The sequence below is a fragment of the Sorex fumeus genome, unplaced genomic scaffold (genome assembly GCF_029834395.1).
Source record: "Sorex fumeus unplaced genomic scaffold, SorFum_2.1 ptg000014l, whole genome shotgun sequence".
Lineage (NCBI taxonomy): Eukaryota > Metazoa > Chordata > Mammalia > Eulipotyphla > Soricidae > Sorex > Sorex fumeus.
Genome location: NW_026606071.1, coordinates 37,353,143 through 37,373,425, shown reverse-complemented (window position 1 = coordinate 37,373,425; position 20,283 = coordinate 37,353,143). Strand labels below are relative to the sequence as shown.

General features: G+C 56.9%; 1 protein-coding gene across 1 annotated transcript; it reads left to right on the top strand.

The window, feature by feature from the left end:
• Positions 1 to 5,666: 5,666 nt before the first annotated feature.
• On the top strand, positions 5,667 to 9,189 carry FEV (FEV transcription factor, ETS family member). The gene is made up of 3 exons (XM_056111909.1): positions 5,667 to 5,745; positions 6,441 to 6,515; positions 8,600 to 9,189. The coding sequence occupies exons 1-3, from the start codon at positions 5,694 to 5,696 to the stop codon at positions 9,187 to 9,189; spliced, it is 717 nt and encodes a 238-aa protein (XP_055967884.1). The 5' UTR covers positions 5,667 to 5,693.
• Positions 9,190 to 20,283: the final 11,094 nt, after the last annotated feature.

Sequence of the window (20,283 nt, the reverse complement as noted above, 5' to 3'; positions counted from 1 at the left end):
CAGAGCAAGACCCTCACTGGGCTTGCTGGGAGGAGCAGGGACCCCCATGCTCCTCACTCTCAGACCTCAGCCCCCAGGACTTTATTTCTCCTAAAGACTTACTCAAGGGGGCATGCCTTGACCTCCCCACTGCCCCACCTGCTGCCAGAGAAATCCAGGGAACTAAATTCTCCCCCCGACTGAAGAAGATAAAGGCGAAAAATGACTGAGTAGCTCCTGGAAGGGGGAAAGCCTGACCTCCGATGGGCGGGGGGGAGGCGGTGTGGATCTGTTCACCCTTTTTTGTACAAAATCAGGAGGTTTTCACCCCCCCATAAGTTAAAACCCTCACCATCCCCTCCCTCTCCCAGCCACCCCCATCTCCTGGATCCCCGCAAGAGTTCAGGCGATCTCAGGAAGAGGTCAGGGGATGGCAGAACCCTCACCTACCTCAGCAGACAGAGGGAGCTGGGTACCCATATCACGGAAGGAGGAAAGCTCCGGGGCTTGGAGAAAAGATTCAGCTCTTGGTCTTCAAGCACAGCCAGCACAAAGGGCGGGGGAGGCAAGAAGATGCCTCGGCCGCCTCCTCTGCTCCGGGTGTTTCACCCCGCAGGGTCCCCATCAAGTACTCCAGTTTCTAGGCATGGACATTCACTCATCGCTCATCCTGCACCCTCTGTCTTTGCTGCCAGGGAGGTGGGCACAACAGTCCTCTCCTCTTCAGCCTCGGAGCTCAGGCATCACAGAAGCGCTGTCCACCCAGGGCGGAGGATGCAGACGACCGCCGAGACGGGCGGGAACGCTCGGCCGAGAGATCAGCACCGCGGACAGCGCCAGGGCGGGCGCCCCGCCCCCAGGCTAAAGACAGCATCCTGGGGACGGGGGAGGGGGGGAGGGGGGGGAGGGGGGGAGGGGGGGGCGGGGGCAGATAGCGGGGGCTGATCCCAGTGGGAAGAAAGGATTGTCCCTCTGGGCCCCAAGAGTTCACATGAATGTCAGAACAGACCTCACTGGGAGAGTCAAGGCTGGGAAGAGGGGACGCCCCTGTGTGGCAGGGGAAGTAGTAGGCAGTGAAACTCAGCTCCTGGGAACTGACTTCCTGCTGGGGAGGTCTGGACAGGCAGTGGGCAGGAACCCGGCCAGGGTCACCATTCCAGAAGGCCAAGGCACCCTCCGGGCAAGAGGTCCTGGGATTGTGCTAAAGAGTCACCTAGCACCCATGTCGTGGCTTGTCCTCTGGGACTTGCCATCCAGCTTGGCCCTGAGACCTTCCCCAGGTTCTGGACAGGGGCGTGGGAGTCCTTGAAATCCTAGGGAGGAAACTCTCCTGCCTGGAGCACCACATTCATCTCAGGATCTCTTTTTTTCCTCCTGCAAAACATGGCAGGACGCCCTCTCGCCCTGACCTGGGGTCCTCTCTGCACGCCCCCCCCCCCCAACTCAAACCAGAGAAAGGACCAAGATGGGGGTCTCCCAGCTTTGATGACTATCTAGGAACTGGTGGGTGAGCTCTGGGGAGCTCATGGAGCCTGAATAAATGTTGGGCAGCAGGTAGGACAAGTACTAACACCTTTTCAGAGGCCTGACCCCGTCCACCTTCATCTTATGTGTGACACTTTCGGGGGGACAGCTCTCAGGGACACCAGCCTGAGCTCAGCTCACGGCTCTCCCTGGGCAGGGCTAGCAAGAATGGGGGGTGGGGGATGGGTTCCTTCCAAGCCAGCTCTGGGTTGAAGACTGGAACAGAGTGAGAGGAAGAACAGGGAGGCACTGGGTGGGGTGGAGGGGATGGAAACTCGCTGGGGATGCCAAGAGAAGGGGAAAGGAGATGCTGGGACTTGGAGGGCAGGGGAGTGAGGTGCCACGGAGCAGGGAAGGGGAGAGAAGGAATCCAGGGCATAGAGGAGGGGCAGCCCTTGAGCAGTGGCACATGCTTGCAAGCGAGCACGCGCACACACACACACACACACACACGCACACACAACACACACACACACACACACACACTAGTAATGAGGTTTCTAACACATATGCTGCACATTCAGGAAACCTGGCTACCCACAAAGGTTGGGGCTCTGCTAATATGGGGGCTTTTAGCCACAGCACTGGTGGACCTCAGCTCAGCCTGGATTGAGGGTCAGGAGTGGGGGTCTGGTCCATCCCTACTTGAGGGGCCCTGGGAAGTGCTTCTCTCCCTTTTCTTTATCTCTGGAATGGGTTCCTGGAGGAAACTCTAAGGGGGTCACTTGCCCCAGCCAAGGGCTTGGACCGCTTTCATTTATCCCCTATCTGTGGTCCTGGCCTGGACCCCCCAACCTTCTGCTGGGATCCACTGAAAATCCCACAAAAGGGGGTGGAGAGGTCATACCCACTTCCTGCGGTTTTCCCCAGCGGCAGGGTGGTAGGGTGTTTGCCTTGCGTGCAGCCGGCCCGGCTGAGCCGGGTTTGATTCCTCTGCCCCTCTAGGAGAGCCCAGCAAACTACTGAGAGTATTTTGCCTGCACGGCAAAGCCTGGCAAGCTACCCGTGACGTATTCAATATGCCAAACACAGTAACAACAAGTCTCACGATTGAGACATTACTGGGCCGGCTGAAGCAAACTGATGAATAACGGGAGGACCATGACTGTGAATTGAGGGGCCAGAGCAATAGTACAGCAGGTAGGGTGTTTGCCTTGCATGCGGTCGACCTGGGTTCAATCCCTGACAATCCATATGGTCCCCTGAGCACCACCAGGAGTAATTCCTGAGTGCAGAGCCAGGAGTAATCCCTGAGCATCACCGGGTGTGACCCAATATGCCAAAAAAAAAAAAAAATTACCAAAAAAAAAAAAAGAATTTATCTTGTTTGTCGATTTATTGGGGACTGGGCAGTGCTTGAGGCTTTTCTGTCTCAGGAGTGACCCCTGGCAGTTCTCAGGGGACCATGGGTGATGCCTGGAATGGGAACCAGAGTTAGTGGGGTGCAAGGCAACCACCTTAACTGCTGTACCATTCCTACGGGCCCACAAGCATTTCCTGGTGAATTCTTACTGCAGCTCCACAAGAAAGACAAGGCAGGGGTGAGGCCAGGGGACCGTGGCTCAGGGAGGGTCGAGGAGAGAATCAGCACCCCAAGGTCAGACCACTAGGAAATAGGGGGTGAGGATGGGGACTGGAATGGAAACCAGAGCCAGGGGATCTGACCTCAGTCCAGTAGCCAGTCTACCCCCTGCCACCTGAGGGGCAGACCACCTCAGTAGGCCAGGGGACGCTGGCAGCGGTCACCAGCTTAGCTAGACCCGCATCAGCTTAGCTAGACCCGCTCCTTCTTCCTGCCAGGAAGAAGGCCCCACCTATACCCCTCTACAGGGAAACCCCGATTTCTGGGTCTCTGTCCCCACCCGGAGGGCAAGAAGTAGCCACTGCAGCAGAACCCTTGCCAGCATGAACCTTCTAGCATTTCCCAGACCCAGTGGCCAGCTCCATGCAACTGCAGAGGCCAGGCTGATGCTGAGGGGGCACCTACACAGGTCAGGTGCGATGGGGGTCTGCCTGGAAGGAGTCGGTGGCACCCAACAACCAACAGAGCCGGAGAGATCACGGGCTTTCAGGCTTTCTGCATAGGGGAGATTGGGGTTCAGATTATGGTTCGGGGCTGGAGCAGGGGGAGGATCTGCCTCCACCCCCATTCTTCCTGCACCCCCATCCCTTCAGCCTCAGTGGAGCAGGGGCAGAGTGACTGTTTCACCACCACTGGGACCTGGGGTGACCAGATGCCCCCTCTAAGCACCCCTTCCTGGGCAGGGTTCAGTGGGGGAAGCTGGGCACTCCCTGCCTACCCCAAGCCAGCCCCCTTACTCCTCTTCCTCCATGGGGGGGGGAACCCCACCCTCCACACCTTCCCCTCCCTTCCCGGAGCAACCCCCTCTTTTCTGTTCCAAATCACCTCCCTCTCCCTCAGCCCTGTCTCTTTAGGATCCCTGAGGGTCCTCGTCCTTGGATGTCTCTTTCTCCTCTGGATCGCCCCCCAGATCTCTCCACCCACAGGGCTACAAAAACGAAGCAGGAACTGGAGGGGGGGGTCCCTGCGGTCAATTACGGTCCCATCATCCTCAGTCAGGGTCCCAGGAGCTGAGACCTGCAGGAAGCACGCCCTCCCCATCCACTACACCTCCCTCCCGGGCCCCCAGCAGTGGGAGAAAAGGTTGGAGGGGACTGATTGTAGCCACAGACTGAGTCCCCAGAATGTGGCTGGGGGGGGAGGGTCGTTCTTCTTTCTCTTTTTTCTTTAATCTCTGGGCCACACCCAGCAGTGCTCCACACCCAGCAGACCCAGCAGTGCTCCGGGTTTCCTCCTCATTCAGGAATCACTCCTGGCAGGGCTTGGGGCTCTCTAGGGGGTGCCAGGAATGGAACCCAGAACTGCAAAAGCCTGAGCCAGTTGTCTTATCTCTCCGATCCTCAGAGCCCCCTTTGAAGCTTGCCCCCCCACCCTCCTCTGCATTGCCTGGGTCCCCCAGAGATGCCACCCAGGGAACCACACTCCGAGCCTGCCACACTGCGGTGGGACCTGGGAAAGGCTGCAGCAAGCGGTGGGTTCCAGTCAGGTCTGGGGTCCACCAGTATTGGGGAGGGGTAGTGTGAGTGTGGGAGGCGAGGCTGGGGCCAGGAAGTAAAACCTAAGGGTCTCAGAGCTTACCTGAGGTTGGATCACACATTAGCAGGACCAGATGAATGAGAAACGAGGGGAAAGAGCAAATATGCCAACGAGAGAGAGAGAGAGAGAGAGAGAGAGAGAGAGAGAGAGAGAGAGAGAGGAGGCAGCGGAGAAATGGGAGGAAGAGAGACCACCGTGAGTGGGGTCTAGGAAGAAGTGGGGGGCCCCTAGAAGTTGCCCTCCCAGATGTTCCAGTGCCACCAGACCCCCCCAGCCAGGAGTCAGGGAAAGGCGGCAGCAGGGCGCGGGCGCGGGGAGCCGGAGGGACGGCGGGTCTCCAGGGAAGAGGCGAGAGGGGGAGAGGGGGAGGAGGGAGGCGAGAGGGGCGGAGATACAGGAGCCGGGCAGCGGGCGAGAGCGAGGGAAGCGGAAATTTAAAAGTGAAGATGAAGATAACGCAGCCTGGAGACGAGCGGGCGGGAGGGACGCCAGAGGGAGGGGAATTGGGGGGGGGGAGGGACCCGTGGCCCCAAGGGTCCAGGTGGGACTGGGCACCCTGCCCCATCCCCGCCTCGCTGTTTGCCCAGAGCCAGGGAGGCGGAAAAGAATCGGGCCCAAGCCCCGTTGGGGCGCGCGGCCGGGGCCCATCCCCCGCGCGTCTCCCGGGCTGCGGGGCGCAGGGGGGCTGCCGGGTGCGCCTGGCTGCCGCCCGGCGTGTGACAGACTTTATTGCGATGGGGCGATAAGAGGGGCGGGGGCGGGGGCCGGGGGGCCCCAGGCGGCGGCGCTGTAATTAAAACGGAAATTGCGGCCCCTGCCCGCGCGGGGCGGCGGGAGGCGGCCGAGGCGGGGACCCGCGCTCCCGGACACCCCCTCCCCCGGCCTCCCCCCACCCCGCCACACCCCAGCTGCCCCCTCCCTCGAAGCCCTGCCGGACCCGCCGCGGTTCCCTGACACCCGCGGGCGCCTCGGGCGGGGATCGCCTGCCCCGAAGCGCAAAGTCTGACGCGTCGTCCTCGCGCGCCCCCCCCCCGCGCCCCCCCCACCTCCCACCGCCCAGTCCCCAGCGGCGATGAGACAGAGAGGCGCCTCCCAGCCCCTGCTGATCAACATGTACCTGCCAGGTACCCGGGCAGGACGGGGCGGGAAGGCAGCGCTCAGCTGACGGGAAGGGGAACCGGGGGTCCCGGGAAAGGGGGCGCAACCCAAGACTGGAATTGCTGGGAGTATTGAGCCATCCAAAGTGTGGGGGGCCCTTCCATGCAGGTGGAGCCCTTTGGGGGTTTTAGTGGGGGGTCTAGAGCACTCCAAGTGAGGTGGGGGGTATGAGTCCGGGAGGGCGAGGGCGCGCTGGCTTTGGGGGGGCTGAATGAAAGAACGGCCGAGGGTGCGTGGGGGGTTTCGGGGTGTGATCGGATTCGGGGCGCACGCAGTGCTGGGAGGCTGTGACCAGCCGGGTGTCGCCCCTGCGCCCTCGTGGCTCCTCACCTCGGCGATCCCGGCGCTGTCGTCGTCCGTGTCTCCCGTGGGCTCCGGTGATTCCCCCACCGGCCTGGCGGGCGCAAAACTCGCTCGTCTTTATACGGCTCCCGCCGGCCCGCTCGGAAGCGGATTTCCTTTTTCCTGGACGCGTTTCCTGACTCGGGCGTTCTGGAGGGGCTCTGCGCGCGGCGCGCCCGGCTGGGCTCCGGGAGGAGGAGCCCGAGACTCGGGGAAGCAAAAACCCCCGCACAGCCCTCCGTCTCGGCCCTGCGCGCTCCTGGGCAAGCCCACAACCTCCTGCCCGTTTCTGCCTGACGCCTCTCTCCTGCTGCCCTAGACCCCGTCGGCGACGGTCTCTTCAAGGAAGGCAAGAGCCCGGGCTGGGGGCCACTGAGTCCCGCCGTGCAGAAAGGTGAGCAGGGTACACGGGAGGGCGGATAGAGCTGCATGGGGCCAGGCCCACGGTAGCCAGGATGAATATCTAGTTATGGAGAGCAGAGGCAGGGGATGGTTGGGAGGGGGTAGGCTTGGGTGTGGGGTCATTATTGGCGCCTGCATTTTCCCAGAGGCTGGGCTGGGATTGGGGGCAAGGGCAGGGGAGAGACAAGGACCCCCCACCAGTCCTTCTCCACTACCCACTCACCCTTTTGCTGTTCTGGTGGTCTTTTCCTGCTGGCCAGGGAGCTCAGCTGCTCAGTACTGCCCAGTACGGAGACAAGAAATCACGGCCTGATAACTTAAGGCCACCATCACTTCCAGCACCAGGGCCAGCGCCTCCCTGGCCCCCTCCCTGCTGGGCTCTCTCCACAGGCCTTGGGGCGGATTCCTGGGCTCACCCCAACTCTCACAGGTGGCTGAATCATTCGGGGGCCTTGTCTGTGTGGCTGGGGGCCTGACTCAGTCCCCATTCTGTGGATACCCAGAACCTCACTGTGTTCTAGCCAGCTTTGTCGGCCAACAGGACCGATGCCTCAGCATGGGAGGTCGCCATGCTGTGGCCGAAAAAACGTGTGCCCACACAAACCTGATCTTGTGCCAACCCTCCAGAACCAGCATCAGGGGGCTTGCTCCCTGTGGGGCAGGCATGGAAAGTGGGGGCCTGACATGAGGGGTTCAGGTTGTGCCTTGGGTCTGAGCCAGTCTTGCAAAAAATAAAAAAGAAAGAAAGAAAGGAAAGAAAAGAAAAAAAGAAGAGGGATCTGGAGCAATAGTGCAGTGAATAGGGCATTTGTCTGGCACAAGGTTTATCCAGGTTTGATCCCTGGTATCCCATAGAGTTCCCCCAACACCACCAAGAGTAATTCCCGAGTGCAGAGCTAGGAGTAACCCCTGAGCACAGCCTAGTGTGACCCAAACACAAACATACAAAAAAAAAAAACAGAAAAAGGAAGAAGGGATCCATGTGAAACAATAATCAACTTCAAAGAAAATCCACCCTGGGACCAGAGCGATAGGACAATGGAGATGGCACTCAGCTTGTAAAGCAGCTGACCAGGATTGGAACCCGGTACCGGTCACTACATGAGGTCTCTGGAGCCAAACCAGGAGTACAAAGCCTTGAGTGTAAGCCCAGAGAACAACCAGATGTGGTCCAAAAGGCAAAAAAAACAGGAGGGAGAGAGAGAGAGAGAGAGAGAGAGAGAGAGAGAGAGAGAGAGAGAGAGAGAGAATCCAACTGACTCTCATATGTGCGGAGGGTATATGGATTTTTCTCATTGGCCTGACAGGCTCCAGGGAAAACCTGACCACTTTCAGAACCCCCCCAAATCATCAGGGCGGATGGAAGAACCAAAGGTGGGAGGGAATCACCCACAAAGGTTTAAAGGTTTTGGGATCCTGTCCCTGTGAGCTGGGCCCAGCTTCGGGCGAAGGAATCCCGTCTGCTCCGAACTAAGTGTGGAGCTCTCGCACTGACCTTGCGGGAATGGGCAGCAAGACAGGCCTCCACTCTTGTCCCCTGACAGCCAGCCGCCACTCCTATGCCCTCGGGCGGGCGGGGGAGGCTCTCGTTTTTGGGGCTGGACCTGGTGCCAGGCCCAGGGGAGCTATAGCGGTGGGTCTGCTTCCCCGCGCCCTGGTGCAACCTCTACCACGAATAAGGTGGGTACCAGGAGGGCTCCGGAGGTGGTTCTGCTCGCCTCGGAGGGTCCCGCCCGCGCGCCTTGAGGGCGCCTCCGCCTGCAGGCCTCCCGGGGCCAAAGTAGAAGGCTCTTCTGGCTAGTTCTCTCCAAGCCGGGCGCGCGCGCCGCGCTGCGCCCTCCGACGTGCACGGTGCAAACCTCCTCCCAACCAAAAGATTGCTCGGCCCGTCTGGGGGGCGGGGGGGCTGTGTCCAGCTCTCTACCTAGACCGCCCCCGCCCCCTCAGGCCTTCCCGTCGCACCTCAACGTCCCCCCGCCGTCCCCATCCGACCTCCCCGGGCGGCGGGCGGCGGTTCGGTTCACCGTGCGCCCTCTGCTTCCTTTCCCACCCACCCCCCACCCCCTCTCGGCACAGGCAGCGGGCAGATCCAACTGTGGCAGTTCCTGCTGGAGCTGCTGGCCGACCGCGCCAACGCCGGCTGCATCGCGTGGGAGGGCGGCCACGGCGAGTTCAAGCTCACGGACCCCGACGAGGTGGCGCGGCGCTGGGGCGAGCGCAAGAGCAAGCCCAACATGAACTACGACAAGCTGAGCCGCGCGCTGCGCTACTACTACGACAAGAACATCATGAGCAAGGTGCACGGCAAGCGCTACGCCTACCGCTTCGACTTCCAGGGCCTGGCGCAGGCCTGCCAGCCGCCCCCCGCGCACGCACACGCCGCGGCCGCCGCCGCCGCCGCCGCCGCCGCCGCCCAGGACGGCGCCTTGTACAAGCTGCCCGCCGGCCTCGCCCCGCTGCCCTTCCCCGGCCTCTCCAAACTCAACCTCATGGCCGCGTCGGCCGGCGTGGCGCCCGCCGGCTTCTCCTACTGGCCGGGCCCCGGCCCCGCGGCCACCGCCGCCGCGGCCACCGCCGCGCTCTACCCGGGGCCCGCCTTGCAGCCCCCGCCCGGGCCCTTCGGCGCCGTGGCCGCCGCCTCGCACTTGGGGGGCCATTACCACTAAGACGGGGCGGCCGGAGGGGGGCCTCAGGGGCGCGCGGCTGCGCCCAGCCCCGACGACGGCGGCAAAAGGACCCCCGAGCCGCCGCCGCAGCCGCCGCACGGCTCCCCGCTAGCGGGAGACGGGACACCAGCCCCCTGCCGCGCCCTCACCACCCCCAAACCCGTGACTGGGGGACCCTTCTTTGACTCCCATCTTCTGCCAGACCCCTGAAGGGCGTTGGGGACCCCCTCCCCTATCTTTTTTCTGCACTCCCCCCGGCACGGCAGCAGGCCTGGCTCCTGGAACCCCGTCTTTTAAGAAGCCCCCATCAAACGCCAACGCTTTTCTTATCTCCTCCCTCTGTTTTCTTCCCCATCGACTTGCCCTCCCCCCCTTCCCGTTTGGTGGGGGGCCTGGAACGTCCCCCCTTCTCTTCCAGGCTCCCCAATAACACAATCGTGGTGACTTACCACCGCCTCACCTCTTCCCCACCCACACTCCCGTGAGGGGCGGGGCGGGGACCCCAGCATTTCCAATCCCTCTTAGCCCCCATTAAAGCTGCCGAGCCCCCCACGGCCGCCTCTGGCTGTTTTTTGATCTTTCTTTCTTTCTTTCTTTCTTTCTTTCTTTCTTTCTTTCTTTCTTTCTTTCTTTTCCTGCGGGGAAAGGGGAGATTGGTTGCCTGTCTCGGGTCTGTGCAGAAAGTTCTGCCAAGGGAGATTCTAGAATGTTGGGGCCCAGGGCCCTGGAGAGGGGCAGGGCGGGGGAGGGGAGGCACGTGGACACCCGCAGCACTGACCAGCTTGAAGTCGACCCCTACCTCCCAACCCCACCTCCCTTCTCCGCTTAGCTCAAGTCTCCCGGATTTCCTTACCCCACCCCACTACTCACATCTGCTCCCCACACCCTGCAGCACTGCGCTGGGGTCTCTCTGCCCGTGGGCCCAGTCTCCTCTCAGTCCCCTTTGGCCCTTCATCCCTCCCTGGTCCTCCTCCTCCTCCTCCTCCTCCTCCTCCTCCTCCTCCTCCTCCTCCCCATTCCAACCTCCTCTCAGTCCCCTTTGGCCTTTCATCTCCCCCTGGTCCTCCTCCTTCTCCTCCTCCTTCTCCTCCTCCTCCTTCTCTTCCTCCTCCTCCTCCTCCTCTTCCTCCTCCTCCTTCTCCTCTTTTTCTTCTTCCTACTCCCAGCCTCCTCTCAGTCCCCTTTGGCCCTTTGGCCCCCCCTCCTCCTCTTTCTCCTCCTTTTCCTCTTCCACCTCCTCCTCTTCCTCCTCCTCCTACTGCTCCTCCTCCTCCCCCTCCCAACCTCCTCTCAGGCCCCTTTGGCCCTTCGTCCCCCCCCCCCCTCCTCCTCCTCCTCCTCCTCCTCCTCCTCCTCCCCCCTCTCTCCAACTTCCACGAAAACTCTTCTGGCAGGATTGGCTTCTATTTGTGGGGGAGGGAGGCCTGCATAGCCTGTCTGCAAAGGCGCCTCCTCGCCAAATTCCCACTTGACTCGGTCCCCGGCAGTCCCCTGCTTCTCGCGGGCAGCGCGTGCCCTCTGCTGGTCAGTGATGGTACTACAAGGCCAGGTTTGTTAACTAAGACCGGGGACATTTTTGCCCCAGACTGGACAGACCTCAGACCTCACCCGACACTTCCAGGCCTCCTTTGACCTTCCCAGAAAAGGCAGAAGGGTGGAATCCCGGCCCGGAGGTCCAAGTCTGGTCTGAGCAGTCAGTCTTATTTCCCTGTGGTCATCACCTCTCTGGATTCCATGCGCACAAGACGGGTGAGGCGGGTCCGGGCTCATGTCCTTTGCAAAACCTCAAGGCAGGAAAACAGCAAGTTCGCAGAGTCGGAACCACAGGTGGGGCGTTGAGGGCGTGAAAGTTCCAGCTGCCCGCTGCACCCCCTCCAACTCCCCACCCCTCTGGGCGCTATTTCCAGGGGCACCCCTCTTCCCACTCCAAATCGCCCTGGCTGGTTGATAGTCTTTAGCCCTTTTTTTGTTGACTGGGAGAGGGGAGCTCACTTGGCCAGCCTTGCTCAGGGGCTACTCCTGACTCTGTGGCCTGGAAATGGCAGAGATCAAAGCTGGACCTGTCTCTTGCGAAGCCTGCCCTCGCCTTAGTAAGTTACTTCTGGGCCCTCTTTCACCTTTCTATTTTTTTCTGGCTTTCCAAAGAACACCAAATCAGCATGGAAAACGCCCCCACCCAGAATCAGGACGGTGTTCCATATTAATTGAATGAAACATGCAGAGTTGAGGGGAGGGAGGCTTACCTCCACCCATATTAAGTCGTGGCATCATCCCTTTCCTTGTCTCTGGAGCTTTTAGAGTTCAAGGTCACTGTACTTTGAGGGTGTTTTTTTGTTTTGTTTTGTTTTTGCTCTTTGAGTCATACCCTGTGATGCTCAGGGGTTACTCTCCTGGTTCTGCACTCAGGAATTACTCCTGGTGGTGCTCAGGGGGCCATATGAGATGCCCGGGATTGAACTCAGAAACGCCCTACCCTACCACTCTGCCCTGGTCAGTGTGCTTTGGTCAGAAGGAGGCGGGTGGGTAGTTGTGCCCTAGAGGACTGAGGGGGTCGGGGGAAGGAAAGGTGGGGTGGGGGAGGGAAAGGGTCCCTGAATTCCCAGGAGAGCTGAGTTGGGGGAGGGATCTTGCCTGGCCAGCTATTGATCACTTGATGGAGCAGGCTAAAGCTTCTCTGTAAGGGCAGGAATCTGGGCAGAAAGGTATGCTCTGGGGAGAAGAATCAGAATGAGGGGGGCTTCCTAGGGTTGTAGGGGGAAAGAGAGGTTGGTGGCAGAGTGTTGGGTGGAGCCTGTGGGGTGTGGAAGCCCCTGGGGCAGGGTAGAGCCCCCCCTCTTGGCAGGAGGCAAACGACCCCACCCTCCTGGACTCAGGGCTGTGCCCCCACCCCTCACCCCCAAATACTGGCCCTGGGGTTTGAAAACAGTTTTTGGGGACACAAGGAGAACAGAGTGGTAGAACCCAAAGAGGAAGGGGGTGAGAGAACCAACAAAACTGGGAGACAGAGTCTGGGAGTCTGAAAGGCCAACGGGGGTGTGGGTGGGCGTTGGGGGGACAGTCCAGGCGCAGGGCATGTGCCTGGCACGTGCAAGGCCCGAGGTCTATGGCACTGCATGTGGGCCTTGTCATATAAATAGGACCAAAGTCTTTTTATTTATTTATTTTTTGGTTTGGTGGCTGTACGTGGCAGTGCCCAGACACCATTCCTGGCAGTGTTCAGGGGGCCATGGCAATGCCAGGGATGGGACTTGGGTTAGCTGCGTGTTAGGAAAGTGCTTTAACTTCGTTCCTGTCCCATCTCTTCTCCCCTGAAAATACACACACACACACACACACACACACACACACACACACGCACACTCAGTATTTTAATGGAGCCAGCGAGAAGGTTGAGAGGTTAAGGTACTAACTTTGTGTGCAGCTGACCTGCAGCCTAGACCTACAAGGGCCCCCAAGCATTGCTGGGAGTGAGCCTCCAACAAGGGGAGAGGGTAGCCCCCAAACACGTAGGGGTGGGGCCCAACACTCCCCCAAATAAAGCAAGCTGCAGAAGCAGGGGAGGGGAACTGTTCTCAGTTCCTGCAGGTGCTCAGGGGTTGCTCCCAGCTCTGTGCTCAGGACTGCTCCCAGCTCAGTGCTCAGGGCTGCTCCCAGCTCAGTGCTCAGGGGCCCATGCAGTGCCAGGGACTGAGCTGTCCTTAGCTGCACAAAAGGCAAGTACCTTAACCTTTTCATGCCTTAGCTTTCTTGCCGGAGGTCGCTTTAGATCTTTATAATGATTCTCTGCAGTGGGCATTAGGATATTCCCCCCTCATTGGTAGATGAGGAAACTGAGGCACAGAGAGAAGATACTTAAGGTCACAAGGTGAGAGCAAGCAGAGCGGCATCTGAGCCCAGGGTTGATTTTATTTATTTATTTTTGATTTTTTTTGTGGGTGGGGGAGGGAGGCACACCAAGGGAAGACTTACTCCTGGCTCTGTGCTCAGGAATCCCTCCTGGAGGACTCGGGGAACCATATGGGATGCCGGGGATCGAATCTGGGTTGACTATGTGCAAGGCAAGTACACTACCTGCTGTACTGTCTCTCCGGCCCCCATTTATTTATTTATTTTTTATTTTGATTTAGTTTTCGCTGAAGGCCACACGTGGGAGTGCTCAGGGGTTACTCTTGGCTCTGTGCTCAGAAATTACTCCTGGTGGGGTTTGGGGGACCATAGGGGAACTCAGGGATCAAACCCAGGTTGAACATGCACAAGGCAAACTCCCTCTCCATTGTGCTATCACTCCAGCCCCCTTGGTTCTAATTTTATTCCCATTGTATAGATGAGGAAATAGAGGCATTGAATAACTCGCTGAGCATCTCAGCTGCTTACATGTTAGAGATGTGTCTTGAATCCTGGCAGCCCCATTACCAGTCCCTTCCCCACACCTTACTCCCACAGCCGTCTCAGGGAGGAACCCAGTTCCTGAGATGCTCAGGACATGGTAGGGCCCAAGCCCAGCCCGACCCCCAAACAGAGTCCCGCTCTCAGCACTCACCGTGGGCTTTCAAAAAAGAAGCAAACATTTCTGCAGGCTCCTGGCCAAGAAGAGACCCTAATCTCAAGCTGCCTGGGGTAGAAGAGGCCAGATGGACACGGGTTCACCTCCAGTCTGCCACTTTCCAGGGAATGGAGAAAGCTGATTTCTCTCCCGAGCCTCCGGACCTCCTCTGCCCAGTGGGTGTTTGTTCTATACCACCGTGTGGTTGCAGAACCAGCCTGGGGGCCTGGCAGGTGGTCCAAAGGGCTGGAGCACATGCTTCACAAAGTGGGAGCCCCAGACTGGACCTCAGCACCCGCATGGTCGCCAGAGACCCAGAGAGAGTGTGGCACTTGTGTGTGCCCCCAAATAAAACAAAAATAACAGCACCCAGAGGGTAGATCCATAACCCCTCACCTCCTCCAGCCATTGACCAGCCCAGAGACCTGCCAAGGAGTGGCACCCTGCTCCCTTGCCCTGGGTCGCCCTGGGGTCGGGGGAGGAGGTGGGAGTTGGGAGAAGCTTCAGGGCCAGATCCAGAATCTCAGGCTCTTTTTTTTTTTCTGAGTGAGGAGCTGTTGCTTAGCAACAGCAAGAGGTTGGCAGGGAGGCACCCGCAGTGCTGTTGCTCCTTTTTCTCTCCTACCTCAGGGAGAGCTCTGGGAGGACCCTGGGTGGGGAGAAGGATGGCAAAGTGAGAGGGCAAAGAGAGAGATGAGGCAAGAGTCTGGGGTTATGAGAACCTAAGCTGGGTCCCCCCCTTTCCCGGTTCGCCCTCATGGTCCCCCAATTTCTGCTGTTTTGTCACCCTTGAACACACGGAGGCAGGGCGATGCATTCTAGGTGCCTCTTGCACACACATCTGGAGCACTGAAGCCCAGGACCAGACTGGGCACTGCCCTCTATGTGAGCCGCGCTGTCCTGTGACTGTGTCCAGCCCGGAGCATGGCTGCAATCAGCAGATGACCCATGCCAGCCTTGAAGTCCCTCGGCGGGGGGATTTGTCATGGCTGTCCAGATTCTTGACTGCACCAGCCCAGCATCTGGATGTCGGGACAGGAATGAGCACAAACGTGGGCACCCCAGGCCTATTCTCACAAACAACTCAAAGGCTCTGAAGGCCTGGTGTCCCCAAATGCCCTCAGGATCCTGCCACCCCGTATCCTGGCACCCTGCCACATGAACATACACGTGAACACACACACACACACACACACACACACACACACACACACACACACATACCTGGCCACAAAGCAGGTGAGTCTGGCAGTGGATCAGTTCTTGCTGGCTCCAGGAGGCCAGGGAATTGGGGATCCCTGGGGGAGGGAGCCCCACAAAGGAGCTGGCCTGCCGTGCTGGGCCAGGCTGGCTCCAGTATCTGTACAGCAGCCCCGGGAACCAGTCCCCAGGCTGGCATTCCAGAGAGAGCCACGTGACTCCCACGGGGGCGCACGACCTGGCAGCACCGAGTAAACACAGGTTACCCCGGCCACAGAGGGCTCTGGGAGGCCCAGGCACCCCGTGGCCTCCGCAGCCAGCCGGGCAAGCTGGAGTGGCTGTGCCTCATCTCTCTGCCCACAGACCCTTCTGGCCGGGTCTGTGAGTCAGCCTGATGACCAGGGACACAGACAGGGTCATTTTTTTTTTTTCTTTTTGGATCACACCTGGCGATGCACAGGGGTTACTCCTGCCTCTGCACTCAGGAATTACTCCTGGCGGTGCTCAGGGACCATATGGCCATATGGGATGCTGGGAATCGAACCCAGGTTGGCCGTGTGCAAGGCAAATGCCGTACCCACTCTGCTATCTCTCCAGCCCCGATGGGGTCATTTTGTTTTGTTTTGTTTTTTGCTTTTTTTTGGGGTCACACCCGGCGATGCACAGGGGTTACTCCTGGCTTATGCACTCAGGAATTACTCCTGGTGGTGCTCAGGGGACCATATGAGATGCTGGGAATTGAACCCGGGTCAGCCCTTTGCAAGGCAAATGCCCTACCCGCTGTGCTATCACTCCAGCCCCAGACGGGGTCATTTTTTGAAATTTAATTTTGATTTTTTAAAATTTTTTGGCCACATTCAGCATTGCCCAGGAGTTCCTGGCTCTGCATTCAGGAATGATGCCTGGCGGTGCTTGGGGGACCATATGGGATGTCAGGGATGAAACCCAGGTCACCTGCATGCAAGACCAGCGCCCTACCCACTGTACTTTCTCTCCACCCTCACCACCTTCTTTTAATTATTTTGATTTGGGAGCGACACTCTGCAGTGCTCAGCACTTTCTCCTGGCTCTGTGCTCAGGGATCACTCCTGGAGGTACTCAGGGGACCCTATGGGGTGCCTGCCAGAGATTGATGCCAATTTATTTTATTTTTATAAAGCTGTTCACAACATTTGATAACATTTAATATTTGAACACCAATCCCCCCCACCATTGCACCTTCCTACCACCATATTTCAGATGTTTCCATCCCAAACCCCAAGCCCTTACCCCAAAGCAGAACCAAAAGAATTGATTTTGTATTGCTTGTTATGAATAATCCATGAAGCCTATTTTTAATTTTATTTAATTTAACATGGTCATTCTTTTTTTTTCCTTTTTTTTTTTTTTTTGGTTTTTCGGTGGGGGGTGCATACTTGGTGATGTTTAGGGATTACTCCTGACTCTTCACTCTGGAATTACTCCTGGGGCTGGAGAGAGAGCACAACAGGTAGGGCGTTTGCCTTGCACGCGACCGACCTGGGTTTGACTCCCAGCATCCCATATGGTCCCCTGAGCACTGCCAGGAGTAACTCCTGAGTGCAGAGCCAGGAGTAACCCCTGTGCATTGCTGGATGTGACCCAAAAAGAAAAAAAAAAGAATTACTTCTGACAGAACTTGTGGAATCATATGGGATGTCGGGGATCGAACCGGAGTCACCCGAGTGCAGAGCAAATGTCTACGGGCTGCACTATCTCCCCAGTGCAACATGAGTGTTTGACCATAGCCTCTCATCACAGAGACACACCAGAGAACCTTGTGAATATCCGGTCAATGAGAAAGTGGAAAGTCAGAGGTCGACCAGCTGACTTAGGTCACTTCCCTTTTGAGTTCTGGGCTTTTGTGCTGCACCTCGCAGGACACTGGCATGAAATGTCAGGAGGCAAAGGGAGTTGCAGACACACAGTAAGCCACCCATCCCTCTCCAATGCTCATGGACTCAGACTCTGCAGGCCAATAAGCCGAGCTAATACTGCAGTCAGGCAAGGCGACTTAAAACTTATTTTGCTCAAAACTCAGATTAGCTTCCAAAGCACAATTTGAAGTCTTTTCTTCTATGGAGGTATACAGAAAACTGAAGATTCTGGTTTTTTTTTTTTTTTTACTTTTTTGGGTCACACCCAGCGATGCACAGGGGTTACTCCTGGCTCATGCACTCAGGAATTACTCCTTGCAGTGCTTGGGGGACCATATGGGATGCTGGGAATTGAACCCGGGTTGGCCGCGTGCAAGGCAAACGCCCTACCCACTGCACTGTTGCTATTGCTCCAGTCCCTGAAGATTCTGTTTTACGTGACAACTTTTTTTTTTTGGATTTTTGGGTCACACCCAGTGATGCTCAGGGGTTACTCCTGGCTCTGCACTCAGAAATCACTCCTGGCAGTGCTGGGGGACAATATGGGATGCCACGGATCAAACCCAGGTCAGCCATGTGCAAAGCAAACGCCCTACCTGCTGTACTATCGCTCCGGCCCCCATTTACATGACAACTTTAAAGCAGTTGGTGACACCTGAAGATTCTCTCTAGGAATGAATTGAGGATGAGGCTTTGTCCCTTTAGACCTGCCACCCTTGTGGTCATGGTCAGCCCATGCTCTCCTGCACACCTAGACAGGGCAATAAGACAAGAAAGGAAACAGACTCTGGGCAAAATAATTGGAAAGGAAGATCTCAGGATGGTCTTTGCTTACAGAGAAGATGACTCTCTACCTAAAAATGCAAGAGAGTCAACTGGGAAGCAATTAGACTAAAGTTAAATTTAAACAATGACAATTAGATCATGACATGAAAATACCCAGTAAAATACCAGAATAACACAAAACCGAGCTTCTTGAACTGAAACAATAACTCAATGGGTTGCAGAAGGTCTGGGTTTGATCCCCCTGTCCCACACAGTCCCCTGAACACCACCAGGAGCCATACCCAAGCACAGAAGTGAGAGGGCTCCCAAGTCCTGCCAAGTGTATCCCCCTCAAAAAATAAATAGGGGGGCAGGAGTGATAGTACAGCAGGTAGGGTGTTTGCCTTGTGCGCAACCGACCCGGGTTCAATCCTCAGCATCCCATATGGTCCCCCCAAGCACTGCCAGGAGTAATTCCTGAGTTCAGAGCCAGGAGTAACCCCTGAGCATCGCTGGGTTGACCCAAAGAGCAAATAAATAAATATATAAACAAATAAATGAATAAATAAATAAAAACCTTATGTTCTTTTCTCACCACAAACACGAGGAGGAGAATCTGGGATAACTGATTTACAACAATATAAAACATATCAATGAGGAATGTCATTGAAAACACAGGAGGGGCTGGAGAGATAATACAGAGGGTAAGGGGCTTGCCTTCCATATGGCCAGCCCAGATTCAATCCCTGGCACCCCCTAGAGTCCCCTGAACACCAGGAGTGATCTCTTAGTGCGGAGTCAGGAGTACACCCTGAGGGAGACAGCGAGATGGAGAAATTACGAATCTTTAGGAAGGAACAGAAATGAAGGCCAGACTACATGGAGGGTTGGCAGGCTCCTGGTACGATGATTCAGTTCCACAAGAGGTCGAACCTGCCCAAATCCATAGGTCCCAACCTATATGCCAAAAGAAAGTCATGAAAACACAGAAGCTTGGCTCTCAAGCTCTTGTAGACTCCATTAGAAACAAAATAAAACAAACCAAAAAAACTGCCCTATGCACTTCTAGCAAAAGCACATTGCACAAACCGTAAGTGATAGTACAGTCTGCTGCTGTGGCAGTCTTTTTTTTTTTTTCAAATGTAGAAGTACTGCTATTAATGCAGTCATTGATTAAGCTGATTGAATTGAGCATGACCTTCACATTATTTTTTATTTTTTTTAATCACTATGAAATAAAGTTACAAAGCTTTCATGTTCGAGATTCAGCCATAGAATGATGGAATACCCATTCCTCCACCAGTGCACACTTTTCACCACCAATGTCCCCAGTATACCCCCCCCCCATCCCAGTGCTCACCTTGCCTCCATGGCAGGCAATTTCCCCAATACTCTCTCTCTACTTTTGGGCATTATGTTTTGCTCAAATTTTCCCACCACCATTCAAGCCTGCCTGCCAGGGGCAGATGCTGGATCATTTACTGTCCATTGCTCATTTTGAATACCTTGGGTTTCTCGGCCAGGTGCTTCTGGAATCCTAGATTGTAGATGGTTGGGTTCCAGAGACATTTCTCTAGGGCACTAATCCATTTTGGATTCAATTGGGTGTCTCTGGACCAGGGCTGCTGGTGTGATAAGGTGGTACCCAGAGGCACATTGTGGGTGTGACAGCCAGGTGGACAAGTGGGCGGGGAGCCAGGGAGGGACAGCTTGGCTGGAGATTTAGTCCTCCATGTGGCATGGAGATTTAGTCCTGGAACCCGCATACCTGGGCCTTGCTTGTGGAAGCTCTTCGTCTCTGGGATTTCATCTGGAGTAGGTGGGGAGAGTGCACCTGCTCCATCTGGGATGCCCCAGTGAAATTGGCCCGGTTCTGGGGCCCGGAGAGATCTCCAGCTCTGTGGTGTCTTCTGGGACTCATTGCTGTGTCTCTGGACCAGGGCTGTTGGCACACTAAGGTGATGCTTGGAGGCACATTGTGGGCTGACAACCAGGTGCAGTGGCAGTCTTGAAGGAGACCCAGAACTGGACAGTCTTGAAGGAGACCCGGGTTTATGTGGGGTTTTTTAGAAATGACAAAGATGATGGGGCTGGACTGGTAGCACAGCAGTAGGGCATTTGCCTAGCATGTGGCCGACCCAGGTTCGATTCCCAGCATCCCTTATGGTCCCCCAAGCATTGCCAAGAGTGATTCCTGAGTGCAGAGACAGGAGTAACCCCTGAGCATCGCCAGGTGTGACCCAAAAAGCAAAAAAAAAAAAGACAAAGATGGCATTGGCAGTGGGAAAGGAGCCCTGTGTGAAGGTTGACACACCTCAACCTTGCTGTCCATTGGTGGGGAAATAGTGCTATCTCTATTTCTTAGCACCTACAAAAATCAAACAAAATCTAACATTGACTAACACGTTGACACAGGTCTGGACCACCAGGGGGCCCACACTTGGACGTGGCTTAATTAACGCCAATGGCAGTGACAGCATTGACGTGTTAAAGAATAAAGACTCAGGGTGGTGGTACAGGCTCTACATGTGGGAGACTGTTCCATCCCCAGCACTGCATGGTCCCTCCGCACTGCTGGGAGCACCCTCTGAGCCCTGAGCCCTGAGCACCAAGCCAGAAGTAAGCCCTGAGCATCACTAGGTGTGGCCTAACCTCCATGCCTCATCATTCCCAAATGCAGTGCAAATAATG

Coding starts and splice junctions, on each gene's coding strand:
- FEV (XM_056111909.1), top strand. CDS start 5,694: ATGAGACAGAGAGGCGCCTCCCAGCCCCTGCTGATCAACATGTACCTG. Junction 5,746..6,440: donor GATCAACATGTACCTGCCAG/GTACCCGGGCAG, acceptor CTGCTGCCCTAG/ACCCCGTCGGCGACGGTCTC. Junction 6,516..8,599: donor GAGTCCCGCCGTGCAGAAAG/GTGAGCAGGGTA, acceptor CTCTCGGCACAG/GCAGCGGGCAGATCCAACTG.